The sequence below is a fragment of the Canis lupus genome, chromosome 10 (genome assembly GCF_003254725.2).
Source record: "Canis lupus dingo isolate Sandy chromosome 10, ASM325472v2, whole genome shotgun sequence".
Classification (NCBI taxonomy): domain Eukaryota; kingdom Metazoa; phylum Chordata; class Mammalia; order Carnivora; family Canidae; genus Canis; species Canis lupus.
In genome coordinates, this window is record NC_064252.1 from 6,899,935 (window position 1) to 6,917,283 (window position 17,349).

Genomic DNA, 17,349 nt, shown 5'->3' on the forward strand with positions numbered 1-17,349 from the left:
CAATAAATAGAAAATAGATATATCAATTGAAAGATGCTTTACACCTCAAAGCCATACCCTATAAATAATGCTTTAACACAATTATATCAAGGATGAACAATGATAGATAAAAATATATGTCTCAGGACAAAAAGACTCATGGTATTATCTTTTATCAGGACTATAAATTATCCTGATAAAAAAGTTCTTATCTAGTTAGAAGTTAAAATGGAATATTATTAGATAACTGTCAATATTATCTGATCTAGTAAAATGTTTTATGTTTTTAAAAAAGTAACACAAGCTTTGGTGTGGCACTCTTTAAAATAGTTTGAGCATATGAGATATATGCACTTAAATGTAAATAACTAAGTTTGAAGCCTGTCTCTACAATTGCCTCTCTAGTGTCTACTAGCTTTATGTAAGTCATGTAACCTCTCTCAAAATTTCCTTTTCTTCCTTCATAAAGTTGACCTAGGGTGGGAAAGGAGGGCTGGAAGATTTCTTGTACTCTAGGAATTATGCCTGCCTATAAATCTAAATCTAATTTCACCTTTAGATTTATATGGTAGTTCATATACTACCAATAATAAATACTTTAAACCTCTCCTATCATCACGATCCCTAAAGTATCCTCTAGCCCCTCAGATTCTGCAGATTCTCTTAAATTGCTAAAAAAAACATTAAATCATTGGCCACCTCCAATGCCAGGTCCCGTCCCAGGCAAATACAAAACACAGTTCTCATCCCAGTAGGTTACTCTCATTGTACAATAAGGTCATAGAATCCACACAGTACCCATACACACAAACAAAATATATATTTAGGTTTGGGGTTTTTAATAATATCTACTAACTCTAGTATATTTATTAAGCATAGTGTCATGGAAACAACTTAACCTCTAAGTAGACATGTCCCGATTCACAACTCAGTGATGCCTCACTAGGTTATGCAACTTCAGCCTGATTTCCCAAATGCAGGGTGAGGACTAACGTGCTCTGGCGAGCTGTTGGAAGATAAATGACAACCTATGCAGAATGCCTATCTGTCATGTTTTTTCTCCTACAATAATAAGCAATAAAAGCAGAATTTCAACATCTTTTAACTAAAGACTCTGGGTTATGGGGCACCTGGCTGGCTCAGGCAGGAGAGCATGCAATTCTTGATCTCAGGGCTCTTGAGTTCGAGCTCCACATTGTAGAGATACTTAAAATCTTGTAAAAAATAAAATTAAATTAAAAAGACCCCAGACAGTTATAAAGAAATGGTTGAGCAGGTCGTAGAGAATTCAGGACCATTATGGCTAATTTTAACATAGTTTAAAACTTTTTTATATTTAATACGTATTAATTTAAAATAATTCAGTGGTATTGGTTGTTCTAAGCACACAGAATATAAAAATGTGAGTTATGAAACATGTCTATTACAACTTTTTTCCAATACAGTAAGGAACAGAGAAAAATATATTCTCATTTACCCATCACGCAGAACAAATTCTAGCTCTCTGTCATATTTGCTTCAGATACTTAACTTTCCTCTTAAAAGAATTAAATATTCCCTGTAAAAAGGAAGCTTTCTTTGTACTATTCCCCAGTTCCTTTTCCCTTCTTCCTGGTAACCTCCACGGATGTGTAGAATGCCATCCTCCAGTTTCTCAATTCATCACTTACACTTCATTCAGATAAAGAGCATAACAGTCACTCACACCATAAAAGAGATGAGAACTACTGATTTAAATACCTTTCCAGGAGGAACTATACATATAGAGTTTCACACTCAACTGTGAATAGTTTACTAGCTTAAATTCTAGCCACCACTTATTTTGAATGTGGTTAAAAGTAACAACAAAGCTACCACATTTCTGATTGCCATGCGCAATTGACCTTCCTACCACCAAAGCTCCCCATTAACCCACAGCCATGATGTATCCTTCAAACTTGTTCAAAAAAACTTGTGTTATAGAAATATGTCTCTAGAAAGAATACAGATTAAATCTCATTGTAGATTTTATATAAAATGATTAAAAACTTCTGATCTCAATTACCTTTGTTCTGTTTCTCTTTATCTCTTGTTCTTGTTTTGTTGTTTTGTTTTTAACAGCTTCATCACTGGCCCAGCTGTAGTCCCAGGGTACTTTCCCATCGATGTGAATAATGTGGTACTCGTTCTAAACGGAAGAGAAAAAGCTAAGATCTTTTATGCCACCCAGTGGTTACTTTATGTACAAAATTTAGTGCAAACCCAAAAACTCCATCATCTTGCTGTTGTGTTGCTTGGAAACGAACATTGTAATAATGAATGGATAAACCAGTTCCTCAAAAGAAATGGAGGCTTTGTGGAGGTGCTTTTCATGATATATGATAGCCCATGGATTAATGACGTAGATATCTTTCAGTGGCCTTTAGGAGTGGCAACGTAAGTAGAAAATATTATTACGTATTTCTAGACCTAAGACCTGAATTTCTGAATCAGGAAGATTGTACTTTAAATTTGTAAAAAATGTAGTTCTGGGATCATCTGGGAAGCCCAGTACAATCTTTTCCATGGAAAAAATATGATTTGGCCTCATGCTTCAGTAGTAATAATGATGTTTTTAAAGTACTTTAGTTTGGGGGGAGGGGTTGCTTTTTGTTTTTGTTTTTGTTTTTTGAGAGAAAGAGAGTGAGTGGGGAAGAGGGGCAGAGGGAAATGAGAGAGAGAATCTTAAGCAGGCTTCATGCCTAGCACAGACCCCAACTTGGAGCTGGATCTCCCAACCCTGAGATCATGACCTGAGCCAAAATCAAGAGTTGGACACTGAACTGACTGAGCCACCCAGGCACCCCTAGCATATTTTAGCATTTGATAAAGAAAGCAGATAAGTTAAAAATCCCAAGGCATAGGATGAATGTTCAGGTTTATCAGTAGTGCCCTAAAGAGATGTTTAATAGAAAATGGCAGACAGATCTTAAAACAACTACAGAGTCTATATAATTTATAGTAAAAACAAACAAAAATCTTACTGGTAAAGCATGTTAAATCAGGAGCATAGCATACCTTTGGATTTGAGAGGATCATAATATGCTCAGATCCGCCACTGAGACTGATTGAACTTGCACAGATCTCTTCTATAATAGTAGGAGTTAATTAAGTATTAACTAAGGCTTCTAAATATGTCTATAAAGTCTTTCTATAAAATGGAAAGCTCATTTTTTATCTTTCTGTTAATAGAGAGTTTTTAATTAAGTTGACTCTAAGGTAAGTTAAACTTAGAGCCAGCACTAGTACATAAACTTCCCAAGGCCAGGCGTTTTGTCTCTTGTTCTCTGTGTCGACAGAGTCTAAAACCAAGCCTGCACAGAGTAGACAATGAAAACTTGTCAAATGGATGAATTACAAAAAATCTCGCTATCATGCTTTTTGAATCAGATATTCATTATTCATTCTCATCACTTGTTACCAGATGTGGCCTTAAATTGCTGCTTAATTGGCTACACAGCATCACCAGAGAAGCATATTAACAGACATATTTCCTGGCCTACCCTGTGGTATTCCAACTTAGCAGGTTTGTGGTAGTATCAGACAAAAAGGTTTATATTAAGTATAGCCAGATATAAGACCCTTTGAAAATTCTATCCCTTGAGTAGAGCTCATTGTAAAATGCTCTTTCACAATTTCATTTTACAATTTCATTGTAAATTACTCTTTCACAGTAACACTATATAGTCTGTTCATACAATTTCCATACATTGAATGGAAATTCTTTGTAATTCTGTGTTTGTTGGACTAGACCAATTTTTTTTTTTTTTTTAATAAATCAGTGGTTTTCAACCAGAAGCTGTTTTGTCCTCCAGGAGACATTTGACAGTGTCTGGATTTTTGATTGTTACAAGTGGAAGGTGGAGGCGACAGTGGCACCTGGTAGGTAGAGGCTGGCCAAGGATGCTGCTAAATATCCTACAAGGTAGAAAACAGGCTCCACAACAAAAAATGAACTGGCCCAAGATGGCAGTAATGCCAAGGTTGAAAAAAACGGTTATAGAATATTACATAAAGCTTCTTCCTTATGGGAAGCTTGTATGTCAGGCACCCAGTTTGGTGTCTGATTGTTTCCAGATGCCCATAAGAATAGGTCAGTTGCGACAGGCCTCTCCTGTTGGTATGCAAGGGTTTTTTTTTTTTAATATTTTATTATTTTTTTAAAGCTAGTTTTTGGGCAGCCCGGGTGGCTCAGCAGTTTAGCGCCACCTTCAGCCCAGGGCATGATCCTGGAGACCCAGAATCAAGTTCCACGTCGGGCTCCCTGCATGGAGCCTGCTTCTCCCTCTGCCTGTGTCTCTGCCTCTCTCTCTCTGTGTCTCGAATGAATGAATGAATGAATGAAATATAAAGAAAGAAAATTGGAGCTCTTTCCTATAGCAATGTGTATTCTATAATTTTTCCATCACCTGGCTAAAACATTCATTAAATTATGATCTTTATAAATGTGGATTATTTATACTTTGAAGATCTTGAAGTCAACCTTCCTTGACTACAAGTGTATGGAAGTTGAGGTGTATAAAAAAACAAAGCATTTCAGGCACTTAGTCTCTACAGCAATTTTGTAAAAGAGGTCAATTTAAGGTTTTTTTGGTTTTTTTTTTCAGTCAGTAGATTCAGGGACTTTTCCAAAGTAAGCATGGAAAATTACAGTTTGGGGTTTAAAAAATCATACTTGAGATCTCTTCTCTCTGTATCATCATGCTACCTATGATGTTAGGTTATATGATAATCTGCCAATCTTGTTGTCATATATTGTTAACTCATATGTACTTATTTTTGTAGATACAGGAATTTTCCTGTGGTGGAGGCGAGTTGGTCAATGCTGCATAATGAAAGGCCCTACTTATGTAATTTCTTAGGAACGGTTTATGAAAATTCATCCAGACAAGCACTAATGAACATTTTGAAACAAGATGGGAACGATAAGCTCTGTTGGGTTTCAGTAAGAGAACAGTAAGTTCTTATGTTTACTTGATTCACCTGTTTTGTTCTCCAGTCCGAGAGTTGCTTTTTGTAGCAGCATACGTTTCTAAAAAGACATTGTTAACTTCATTAATACCAGTCTTTTTCCAGAAGATACTTCTATAACTTCGGTAATTAAGGCTGTGTAGAAACTGGATTGTATGCATTTAAAGTGGGGAGAATCTCCTATAGCTGTGGTCCACCCTGAAGAGGAATGCTAGGAACCATCCCATGCAAATGTCAATTGTTCAAGATGCCTCAGTTGACAATAAGGTCTTCGGTTCACCCCTGAGATGTTCAGCGGACCGGTTTTTCAGAGTTCCAAGAGTGGCATGAATTAGTCCTCACACCTTCAGGAAACTGACACCACCCTGAGGACAAGAGAACAGGACACAGTATTCTTTGAATCCCCAGATCTAACATAGGCCCTTGCACAAAACAGGCCTAGGATAAATGGGGAGCGGATGGATGGATAGATGGATGGATGGATGGATGGATGGATGGATGGATGGATGGATGGATTTAATAGGGTCAACGTTCCTTCATCTTTTGCATGGTTATCATGAAATAGGTATTCATGGATTAAAGGAAGAAATTTTGGAATAATGCCTTTTGATTTTAAATAAACAAATGCGTTTTCATGTGTAGAGTCATCAGAGAAGAAATGCCCTTCCAGATCTACAAATATATTCATTGTAGCAGATACTCTCTTTTTGAAAGCATAACTCCCAACTCTAACAACCGAGATAGTGTTACCATGCTATAGCCAGTCAACATCGATTTTTCAGGCAACTGCTATATGCCAGAAACTATCTTAGCCATAAAGAATACAGCAGTGAACAAATCAGGCAAAAGTCCACGCCTTCTTAGAACTTAAATGTTTGTTGGAGGAGACAAACCAGGAAAATATATCGTTGTCAGAAGATGATAGATGCCATGGAAAAACAGTTCAGCAGGGGAGGGAAGTAGAGAGGACTAGGGACCAGGAGTGGAGCATCTGCTGTTGTAGAATGGCCACAGAAAGCTCGAGTATAAAAAGTCCAGGCCTGAAGAAGGTGCAGGCCTGAGCCCTGTGTCTATTTAGGAGGAGAGTAGTCTGGGCAGAGGGAAAGCAAATGTAAAACGCCACCAGGGACAGTGTCCCAGGAAAGTAATGAATGAAGCCAGTGCAAAATATCAAAGTTGATCACAGGAATAGACTTATTCTTGTAATTCCTCTAACAACATTGAGCCAGGAGGTGGAGTAGGTGTCCTCCTTGCTTCTCATTGCTGCTTCCAGACCATTCTCCCTTTTCCCTCCCTAAAACCTCCCATTGTGAGTATCATGTCAGCAGACAAAACCATTCATTGCTCTTCCTCTTTGAAGTCATTTACTGACCCTGGGGTTTACCTCCTTAATTCTGCGGAGAGTTTAGTTCTGGCACATTCTCACTCTCTCCCATGTTACCCCAACCTAATTCTTGGTGATTCCAAATCTACATAGATGGTCCTTCCATCACCTCTGTCTTACAGTTCCTTTACCCCTAGTCTTCCGTCTGGTTCTCCACCTGGCCTCGGCCATTCAGTGTCACACTCATTTCATCATTTCATAGACCTTATCACATACACCTCATCTTCTCTGTGGTCTGAAGTTCCAGCATCTCTCTCTGTAACCACGATTTTTCTATCATTCCAGCTTACTCCCTGTATCTATCTGACTATAACAGTTCAGCTGGGATTTATAATTCATTGTTCCTACCACCTTTTCACTGTCCTTTACTCACCTCATCTTTACTTCCTTCTTTTCCCCACTTAAATGTCCTGGTCAACTATGACCGATATACATCCAACTCCCTAGTTCCCTAGTGTAGCAAACCCTAACTCCGGCTAAATCTAGCTCTCTTACCTGGTCCGTACCTGCACCACGCAGCCAAACACACACACAGAGAGAATTGTGCCAATAGACCTGGCTTTAAATACATGACCTCATGGCACCTGGTGTCTCAGTCAGTTAAGCGTTTGCCTTCTGCTCAGGTCATGGTGTTGGGGTCCTGGGATCAAGCCCCACATAAGGCTCCCTGCTCAGTGGGGAGTCTGCTTCTCCCTCTCCCCCCACTCATTCTCTCTTTCTCTCTCTCTTTCTCTCTCTTTTTCTCTCTCTCTCTCATAAATAGATAAATAAAATCTCTTAAAAAAATACATGACCTTGGGCAGCCCTGGTGACGCAGCAGTTTAGCGCCGCCTGCAGCCCAGGTGTGATCCTGGGGACCCAGAATCAAGTCCCGCAGGCTCCCTGCGTGGAACCTGCTTCTCCCTCTGCATGTGTCTCTGTATCTCTTTCTCTCTCTCTCTCTCTCTCAATGAATGAATGAATGAATGAATAAATAAATAAATAAATAAATAAATAAATAAACAAATAAATAAAATCTTAAAAAAAAATACATGGCCTTGATTCTCAAGTGCCCAGAGTGTCAGCAATCATGTTTCCATTGTCCATGTACTCCCCCACTCTCCTACAAGACTGTTTTATACCTTCTTCTCTCTTCATTACGTTGTGACCCTATTGCCCATTTCACTGAGAAATTAGGAACAGTCAGGAGAGAATGTCTGGCCTCTTACCTGCTGCCCTTGGCCCTGTACAGTCTATTCTCAACACGGGGGCCAGATTAATTCTGATAAAATTAGAATTAGGGGTCATGTCAGTCATGCCTCAGATCACAAGCCCCCATGATGGGATGCTCTGACTTCATCTCCTATACCTCTCCCCTCGGTTACTCTGCTTCAGACCCTCTGGCCTTGCTGTTCCTTGAACTTGCCAGGCACACACTGTCTCATGGCTTTTTTTTTTTTTTTTTAAGATTTTATTTATTCACAAGAGACACATAGAGAGGCAGAGACCCAAGCAGAGGGAGAAGCAAGCTCCATGCAGGGAGCCCCATGTGGGACTCGATCCCGGGACTCTAGGATCACACCCTGGGCCGAAAACAGGCTCTAAACCACTGAGCCACCCAGGGATCCCCTCTCATGGCTTTTATACCTGTGCTGCCCTCGGTTGTCCCCTCAAACGTCTGTGTGGTTTGCTGCCTCACCTCTAGCTCTGTGCTCAGATGCCCCTGCAATGAGACGTTCCCAGGTAACCTATTTAAAACTGCAATACTGCTGGCTAAGAAACTCCCTCCTCACTACTCTGCTTTATTTTTCTTAATAGTACTTAACACCTAATAATATACTGACCTGACTTGATTATTCTCCATCTCTATCACCAGAACTAGAATTTAAGCTTGATAAGGGCCAGATCTTGGAGGGTGGAATAGAGAAAGAAGAACCAGCACTCAGAAAATACTGGCTGGGGGTCCCTGGCTGACTCAGTTGATAGAGTGTGAAACTCTTTTTTTTTTTTTTTTTTTTTAAAGATTTTATGTATTTATTCATGAGAAGAGACTCAGAGAGAGAGGCAGAGACACAGGCAGAGGAAGAAGCAGGATTCCCACAGGGAGTCCGGTGCAGAACTCAGTCCCAGGACCCCAGGATCACAACCTGAGCCACCCAGGTGCCCCAAGAGTGAGACTCTTGATCTCAGGGTTGTGAGTTCAAGCCCCACACTGGGTGTAGAGATTACTTAAAATTTTTAAAAATATTGGCTGGATTCACATTCATTCAGAAATTTTATGATGACTATTAGATTTAAACGTGTCACTGTATACTCTTCAAATTCTTAAATATTTTCAAAAAATCTATTTGGGCAGGATTTTATTTATCTCTCTTGCCTGTCATCTCTGTAATGTGTTTGCCATTCCCCGTAGCTGGCATTTTCTTTCATGAAAGACATACTTAAGTAAAGTGAAAACTAAGTTGTTTTCCTGATTTTTTTAGGTGGCAGCCTCAGGAAACAAATGAAAGCCTTAAGAATTATCAAGATGCTTTGCTCCAGAGTGATCTCACATTGTGCCCGGTAGGAGTAAACACAGAATGTTATAGAATATATGAGGCTTGCTCCTATGGCTCTGTTCCTGTTGTAGAAGATATAATGACAGCTGGCAACTGTGGAAATACGTCTGTTTACCGTAATGCTCCTCTGCAGTTACTCAAGTCCATGGACGCTCCCTTTATCTTTATTAAGAACTGGAATGAACTTCCTGCTGTTTTAGAAAAAGAGAAAACTCTAATTTTACAAGAAAAGATTCAAAGAAGAAAAATGTTACTTCACTGGTATCAACATTTCAAAACAGAGCTAAAAATGCGATTTACTAATATTTTAGAAAGTTCATTTTTAATGAATAATAAAGGGTAACTGTTAATTATCTTCTTGAGCTAAGATCTGATTTTTTAAATCATTTCTAATACTCTGTGTGTGTGTGTGTGTAAATGTTCTTTGAGGTACCCTTGTAGATCCTAGATTATGTATATAATGTTGACTAAGTAAGTGCTCCCTTATTGGGCCAATCCTTCAAATGAAGTTAAAATGTTACTCACACTCACTTTTACAAAGTCAGATGGTTTAATGTTTATCAGTTCTTCTCATCCATTCAGATCCACTCTAAGGTAGCAGCATTGTGTGGTGGAAAGACAGCTTTGGAGTCAGAACCTGGGTTAAAACCTTGCCTCTGCATCTACTGTCTGGGACTTTGAGGAAGCCATCTAAGTGTCCTGAGTCTTGGTTCCTTTCAATGTAAAATGAAGATAACGGTACCTCCTAGGTTAAGTTTTTTTTTTTTTTTTTAAGATTTTATTTATTTATTCATAGAGACAGAGAGGGAGAGAGGCAGAGACACAGGCAGAGGGAGAAGCAGGCATCATACAGAGAGCCTGACATCCAGGGTCTCCAGGATCAAGCCCTGGGCTGCAGGCGGCGCTAAACCGCTGCGCCACCAGGGCTGCCCTAGGTTAAGTTTTAAATATGAAATGAAATAACATTTAAAGCATCCAATATATGTAGTAAATGCTAAGTAAATAATAATTTCTAACTCATTTTTCACTCCTTACAAGTTAATAATAGGATTCAATTTAAATATTTTAAGACATGCTCATTTACATAATCTGAGAATAATCATATACTGTGTCAAGAATGTATATGGATAAATCTTACAAAATTAGACCTTTAGATCACTCAAGTTTCGTTGAATTATACTGGAGTTGGTGCCTGGATGTACGATCTGGTCATAATTAGTATATAACGGCCCTAGGTATTCATCAAGTCTAAATTTCCCTACTTTCTTAGATCTGGAATTCCCATAAAGGTATCCACGCCGTCAGGTCTGGCAGCATGGATATAAAGGACCTCATTTTTGCATCCCAGTGGAGCATCCTGGTGCCCACCACAACCCTATCCAGTTCTTGGAAACTGCTCCACCTACAACCCCTGCTAAAAGCACTGCACACAGGCACCTGGGTGGCTCAGTTGGTTAAGTGTCTGCCTTCAGCTCAGGTCATGATCCCAGAGGCCTGGGATCGAGCCCCATGTTGGGCTCCCTGCTGAGCAGGGAGTCTACTTCTCCCTCTCCCTCTGTCTACTGCTCTCCCTGCTTGTTCTGTCTGTCTGTCTGTCTCTCTCTCTCTCTCTCTCTTTCAAATAAATAAATAAAATCTTTTTTATTCTATACTTCAGGTGATAGCTAAGGGCACATTATTCAAGGGCACTCTGTTGATAGGCTTCCTGATAATCCTGGAGATTAGTACCACAAAGTAATAATAACAGCAATGATAATAGCAGCAATAACTAAAGCAAATAGCTAGTTCAAGGACTTGTTGAGCTAGGAAACACTGAGAGCCTGAGAGTCCATAGCAGGAGCAGAAACCACCAAAAGGCTGTGTTGGAATGGGAGCTATAAGCTAGTACCGGGGCAGCAAAGAATGCTCGGGACAAGTTCAAAGAGAGAGAAATCCGACCCCAGAGCATTGTGGTTCTTGATGGGTTTCCAGCTCCCTCTCCCATGAATTTTGAGATTGCTTTTTTACTTCATCATTGTGTATCCTCAGAATTACCTCCTTTCTTCAGCCTTCACCTCTCCTTGTCCCTGGTCACTTGAGCTGACTTCCAAACCAAAACAGCCTACCCAAAACAATGACCATCTGTTTCATCTTTCAGAGCCCTCATTTGCCTCTCTCTTGAACAGGAGTAGGTGACAGAGCCAAGGTTATAACACCATTCTCCTTTGTCTAGGTTAAAGAAGTCTTTGTACTCTGTTCTACCAACAAGATGGTACCATCTTTCTCTATGTGGTACTTAGTGCTGCCCATAATCCTTGCAAAGAATGCTTTCTGTATTGATATATTTGTTGCCGGCAAAGCCTTTGGAATGTCAAGACCATGGGGCAACAGACAAATGAATCATATCAAAAGAAATCTTCCAGGGGCACCTAAGTGGCTCAATTGGTTCAGCGTCTGACTCTTTGTTTTGGCTCAGGTCAGGGTCTCAGGGTTATGGGATCAAGCCCCACGTCAGGCTCTGCTTTTAGCATGGAGTCTACTGGAGATTCTCCCCATCTCCCTCTCCCTCCCCCTCTGTTCTTCCCCTCTGTTCTCTCTCTCTCTCTCTCTCAAATAAATAAATAAAATCTTAAAAAAAATTCCAGTGTCTTCCAACATCCTTCCTTTACTATATGGCATTTGTAGGTTACCTTTTAAGAGGTAACTCCAAGCTATCAGTTGCCTCTAGAATTAGTTGGAAATCTGCCTACATGGTTCTGGTGGCTTGCATTATAAAATTGGAGTCCATAAAGCTTGAAGCTCCAAAACCTACCAAGATCTGAAAGCAAAGTCTCACTAAAGCAGAAATACAGGCTGAGGCCAATGCTAGAAAAGAGCTCCACTATTTCAGATTGCTTTTCTGTCAATACTAGAGAATTTTCTACCTCAGGAAGTAGCCAGGCACCAGAATACATTCGTACATTAACTATTTTGTATAAAAAAAAAAAAAAAAAAAACAAAACAAAAAAAAAAAAAAACTATTTTGTAACATACCCTATAGAAACTGACTTAAATGTTAGGAATTAAAAAAAAAAAAAAAGTTCTGTCCTCTAGAGCTCACAGCCTAATGACAGAAGAGAGAATTACATAGATATTACAGACTATTCATGCTAAGAATTCTAGGAGACATATTTACAAAGAGCTATGGGAATTCAGAGAAAGACCTCTCTGTCCAGGGGTAAAGCAACCAAACTTGTCTTAAGTGGAATTTGAAGGATAAATAGAGGGGCACTTGGGTGGCTCAGTTAAGCATCTGCCTTTGGCTAAGCTCTTGATCCCGGAGTTCTGGGATCAACCCTGCATGGGGCTTTCTGCTCAGTGGGGAGCCTGCTTCTCCCTCTCCCTCTGCGCCCCCCCCTTATTGTGCTCTCATACTTTCTCTGTCTCTCAAATAAATAAATAAAATCTTTTTTAAAAAAAATTAAGGATAAATAGATTTGGTGGCATCCTTCAGTGCCAGCACAGGGACATTGGGGCATCATTTATATTCTAAGACCAGGACTGAGACATTCCTGGTGCATTGGCTGAGGAGGAGAGAGGCTCCTGGGATGGTAATAAGCTACTCAAGTGAACTGCCACTAGGTCACTAGGTCACTAGGTCACTAGGTCGCTAGGTCGCTAGGTCTATGGAACCACCCAGCAGTGCAGGCAAAGGGCTTCAGTCCTCTCCATCCATCAGGTGAATTCATCACAGAGGGGACCACTGGAAACTGGCTCGCTGGGATGGTAGTTCTCAGAAGGAGTTGCAGTCCCACTTGCTGCAAGTTGTCTGGCTTATTACATTCTGTCTTCCATGAGTCACTGGTCCTAAAGCGACTTTTTTAGTTCCCTTCAGATGTCTTTCATGCATCTTATACTACACAACTAAAAATGTCCTCATTGTCTTCCTCTTCCAAAACACACACACACACACACACACACAACTCCTCTCTCAAACCATAACCTCAGTAAGTGGTGTCACTAACCTGCTGTTCTCAAGCTAGAATCTATAAATTCCTATTTATTCCTCACTATCCTTCCAACAAATTACCGAGTCCTGTACTTTTTTTTCCGAGTCCTGTACTTTTACTGCTCTTCAAAGTTATATTTGGCTTAGGCCACATTTTTTAAATAAAATAATCTTTTTTTCAGGTAGCGAATTGCTGCTGCAAAAAATGATATGTGACTGAGTTTTTTTTTTTAATTTTTATTTATTCATGATAGACAGAGACAGAGACACAGGCAGAGAGAAGCAGGCTCCATGCAGGGAGCCCGACGTGGGACTCAATCCTGGGACTACAGGATCACGCCCTGCACCAAAGGCAGGCACTAAACCGCTGAGCCACTCAGGGATCCCCTGTGACTGAGATTAATTCCAAATTTAGGAAATGTAGAAAACCTTACATGTGAAATACATTATTTGATCAATAAAATAATTTGAATGAAAGCTATTTCTGGCAAGTAGAACTTCTGAGATGTAAAGTTTAACATGGTCTCAATAATTTTTAATACAGACCTCAACATAAAAAATTTTTTACAACTCTGCATGGGGATGGATGTTGACTTATTATGGTAATCATTTCCTAATATATACAAATATTGAATCATTATGTTGTATGCCTCAATGTAATGTAATGTTGTATGTCAATTTTACCTCAGTTAAAATAATAATAATGTGTAAGTCCTCCATAAATATGGAGCGATTAAATGTCTAATGAGAATTCGTTTGTACAAACATCACCAGTTATTGGCATTTAGTCATTAGTTATATTTGTTTCTAAAAAACACAGTAGGAATACAGCAGTTAATAGGAATACAGTAATTAAAATACTATATTAAGGACCACAGTTATTTAATTAAGCTGATTTGACAAAAGTGTATCTTCAAGTTTTATACACTCTAATTGGGTTTTTCTGTAGCAGAAATACAGATTTTATTTCTTTTGAAGTTACCAGTAGACAGCAAACTGTGTTCTTTTTTTTTTTTTTTTTTTTAATTTGTAATCTCAGTCCCTAGGAGTCCTACATTCATTCTAGCAGCCAAGCTGCTGCCACAGGGGAAATTATGGTCTGGGCTGTTCAACTGTCAGGGCGCACTTCTTTTGAAATCATCTTATTGCAATGATTCTTATGTGTCCTCTTTTACAGTTAAAATAAGGGTTTCAAAAAGGAGCAAATTATGTTTTACAGTCTGATATGTGACTGAATGTGGCAAAACCAAAACACTCCCAGAACTGCTGAATGCCTCCTGTGTTGCGAAGCAGTGGACCATGGAATCTGTGAAGTGATCTCCAACAGCCTTTACATTTTACGAAGTCTATAATGCTAAAAAGATAAAGCCACAGATTAAGCACTGAGAAATATTTTCAGGAGCTGCTGCCTTTGTCTTTTGTTTCCTAGAGTTCACCCTTGTCTCTTTCATAATAATAACAGCGATTATAAGTTTTATTCTTATCAAACCCAATGCAGATGATAGAGGCTCAGCCTGTTTACTGAAAAGAGTTGAGCAGACAGCTACAGTTTGTCAGTCAGTCAGATTATTGGGGTGGCTAAATCATCCTGCCACTTAAACTTCTCTCAGGTTCAAGCATGATTGCTATGGTCTGTCTTGCTTAAAATACATTTGACTTGTTTTAAATATTTAATTTATTTTTCTGAAATGAAAATGGAAAACAGTTGTTGCAGCTTTCCTTCCTGGATATACCTAAAATGAGGCCTTGTTTTGTTTTGTCGTGTTTTTTTTTAATGTAATGTTCTCTATCTATCTATGTATTTATTTTAGGAAGAGAGAGAGCACGGAGAAAGGACAGAGGGAGAGACAATCTCAAGCAGACACCACAAGGAGCACAGCCCAACGCGGGGCTCAATCCCAGGACCCTGATATCATGACCTGAGCTGAAACCAGGAGTTGGACGCTCAACTGACTGAGCCACCCAGGTGCCCAGAAGTCTTGTTTTTGTAAACCACATAACCTAGGCTGGAAGGGGCCCCCTTAGAGCAGCCATCCTGTCCAAATTATCCCCTAATCCTTCCAGGAAGGTACCATTTAGATCAATTTCTAAAATGCCTCTTGTTGATAGTTTCTTTTTTTGGTCTGTTCTTCTTTTCCAGTCTGTTGTTTGAGATAATTTGTTTTATTTAAAGTTTTTTAAAACTCACTAAAAACAAAGCAAGAAATGGATCATTAACTCAGAATCAGTTTTCTAACTGATGTTGACGTTTTATTCATTATGTCCTAGCAGCTTTTGCTTCCTTTCCTGTTGCCAAACTCCAGCTGGGATTTGTTTTAGTTGCCTAAAAACCCTTCTTAAAAGCAAAACAAAACAAACAAAAAACTTCTTTAGTTCTTTAGTGAGCTTTTGCTCAGTTATACTGCTCATGTTGTCTGTATTCAAATTTTTGATATTTTGTTCATTGTGGATTCTTCTGCATTTTGACATTTTAAAACAAACACTGCATGAAAGCATCATTCATCTTTATTATTGAGCTTTTGAAAACCCCTCTGAATTTTGCACCCAAGGAGAATACCTTGCTTCCATCCCCCTAGTCCTGGCCCTCTTAACAACCAACCTCAATATTTTAGTGGCTTATAAGAAAAAAATGTTTATTTCATGTTCTCATTTCATTGGAGTTATAGGTCAACTGCGACTCTGGTGGGCTCTGCTGGGCTCTGCTCAACTTAGCTGCATATGTCTTCTCTTCCCAGAACGTTGGTGAAGGAGTAGCCTCTCTGTGTGATGTTCTATTCTCATGATAGTAGGAGAAGAGGAAGGGTATCTTAGTTCAGGCTGCCATAACGAAATGCTGCAGACTGAGTGGCTTAAACATCAGAAATGTATTTCTCACGGTTCTGGAGGCTGAATGTCTGAGATCAGGTTGCCAGAATGGTCAGGTTCTGGTGAGAGCTCTCTTCCTGGCTTGCAGATGGCCACCAGGCGGAGAGAAATAGCCATCATGTCCATCATGGCAGAGAGAGAAGAAGCTCCAGTCTCTTCCACTTCTTATAAGGATACTAATCCCATCATGGGGGCTCCACCCTCCTGACTTCATCTAAACCTAATTACCTCTCAAAGGCCTCACCTCTAAATATCCTCACATTGAGGGTTAGGGCTTTAATATTTTGCAGGGACACAAACATTCACTTCATAGCAAAGGGACAATTACTGTTATGCACTGTGATGAATTATGCCCTGGATCTTAAAGCTTCCACCCAGAACTGGCATCCTATCACTCTTCTCATGTTCCATTGGTCAAATAGTCACAGGGCCAAGCCTGAATTCAAAAAGAGGTAGAGTGGATACTCTGTCTTCTGAAAAAAAGAAAATATTGAGAACAGTCCAATTTACCATACTTGGGCAAAAACCTGACCTCTGGGATACATGAGGTAGGTGTCCTTGGACCTATTCACAATCATTTCCGTTCTCCTCTCATGAGCACACTAGGATTGCACTCAATGGTCTCATTTAAAAATAAGCAGAGCTATGTGGGGGTGACTGGCTGGCTCAGTAGAGCATGTGACTCTTGATCTTGGGGTTGTAAGTTCGAGCCCCACGTTGGATGTAGAGATTACTTAAAAATAAAATCTTTTTTTAAAGAGATTTATTTATTTATTCATGAGACACAGAGAGACAGAGACAGAGACATAGGCAGAGGGAGAAGCAGGCTCCCCGCAGAGAGCCGGACACAGGATTTGATCCCTGGTGCCAGGATCAGGCTCTGAGCTGAAGACAGACACTCAACCACTGAGCCACCCAGGCATCCCTAAATAATAATAATAATAATAATAATCTTAAAAGAAAAAAAAAGGATAGGTGTAGCTATGTGAAGCATAGTGAAGTGATGTTAACGCTTCCAGGCAGAAGCTTTAAGTGACAACCTCACTCCCTCTTTGTGCCTCGTTAGTGATGAAAGCCTAGGTCAGAATGGACTTCAGTCTGTGTCCTGAGCGAACAGACCCCCTAACAATCCACTGTGAACATGGAGAATGAGATGGATAAACTTTTGTTAAGGTAGGCCACTGGGATTTGAGGGTTCTTTGTGGTGGCAGCAAAACCGTAGCCTACCTGACCAGTACATTCCACTTCTAGGGATGGTTCCTCTTCCTACAGTTTGGCATATGCATTTCTGGGAAACAAACAAACAAACAAAAATAACCATTCTTAAAAAAAAAAAAAATAACCATTCTTCCCTGATAGGTTCTAATACTAGCGGGTGAAAGTCTGGTAAGAAAAAAGAGATTTACATAGCCTCAAAATATCTCCTCATAAAATACTTAGGAATTACAGAAGAAAGAATAGTAAGTTCACAGTGAGAAAGCTGGTAGACACCAACTTAACCAAATGATAGAGTTTTTCATTCTGGGAAATGGGATCAGTAAGTATCATAAGCCTCCTGAAAGGATGCCTCATGAAGGACATGTCACTTCTGAGGCATTGCTGGTAAAAATGCACACCCTGAATGTAAC

At 39.6% G+C, this 17,349-nt stretch overlaps 1 protein-coding gene across 2 annotated transcripts in view; it reads left to right on the forward strand.

Annotated features, from left to right (window-relative positions):
* Positions 1-9,244, forward strand: part of RXYLT1 (ribitol xylosyltransferase 1) — a 30,609-nt gene extending 21,365 nt beyond the window's left edge. For both annotated transcript variants that reach the window (XM_049115728.1, XM_025476751.3), the window contains exons 4-6: positions 2,080-2,394; positions 4,783-4,953; positions 8,815-9,244. In XM_049115728.1, the coding sequence (XP_048971685.1) occupies positions 2,080-2,394; positions 4,783-4,953; positions 8,815-9,232 (904 nt within the window). In that variant the 3' untranslated portion in view covers positions 9,233-9,244. The remainder of the gene's footprint in view (positions 1-2,079; positions 2,395-4,782; positions 4,954-8,814) is intronic.
* Positions 9,245-17,349: the final 8,105 nt, after the last annotated feature.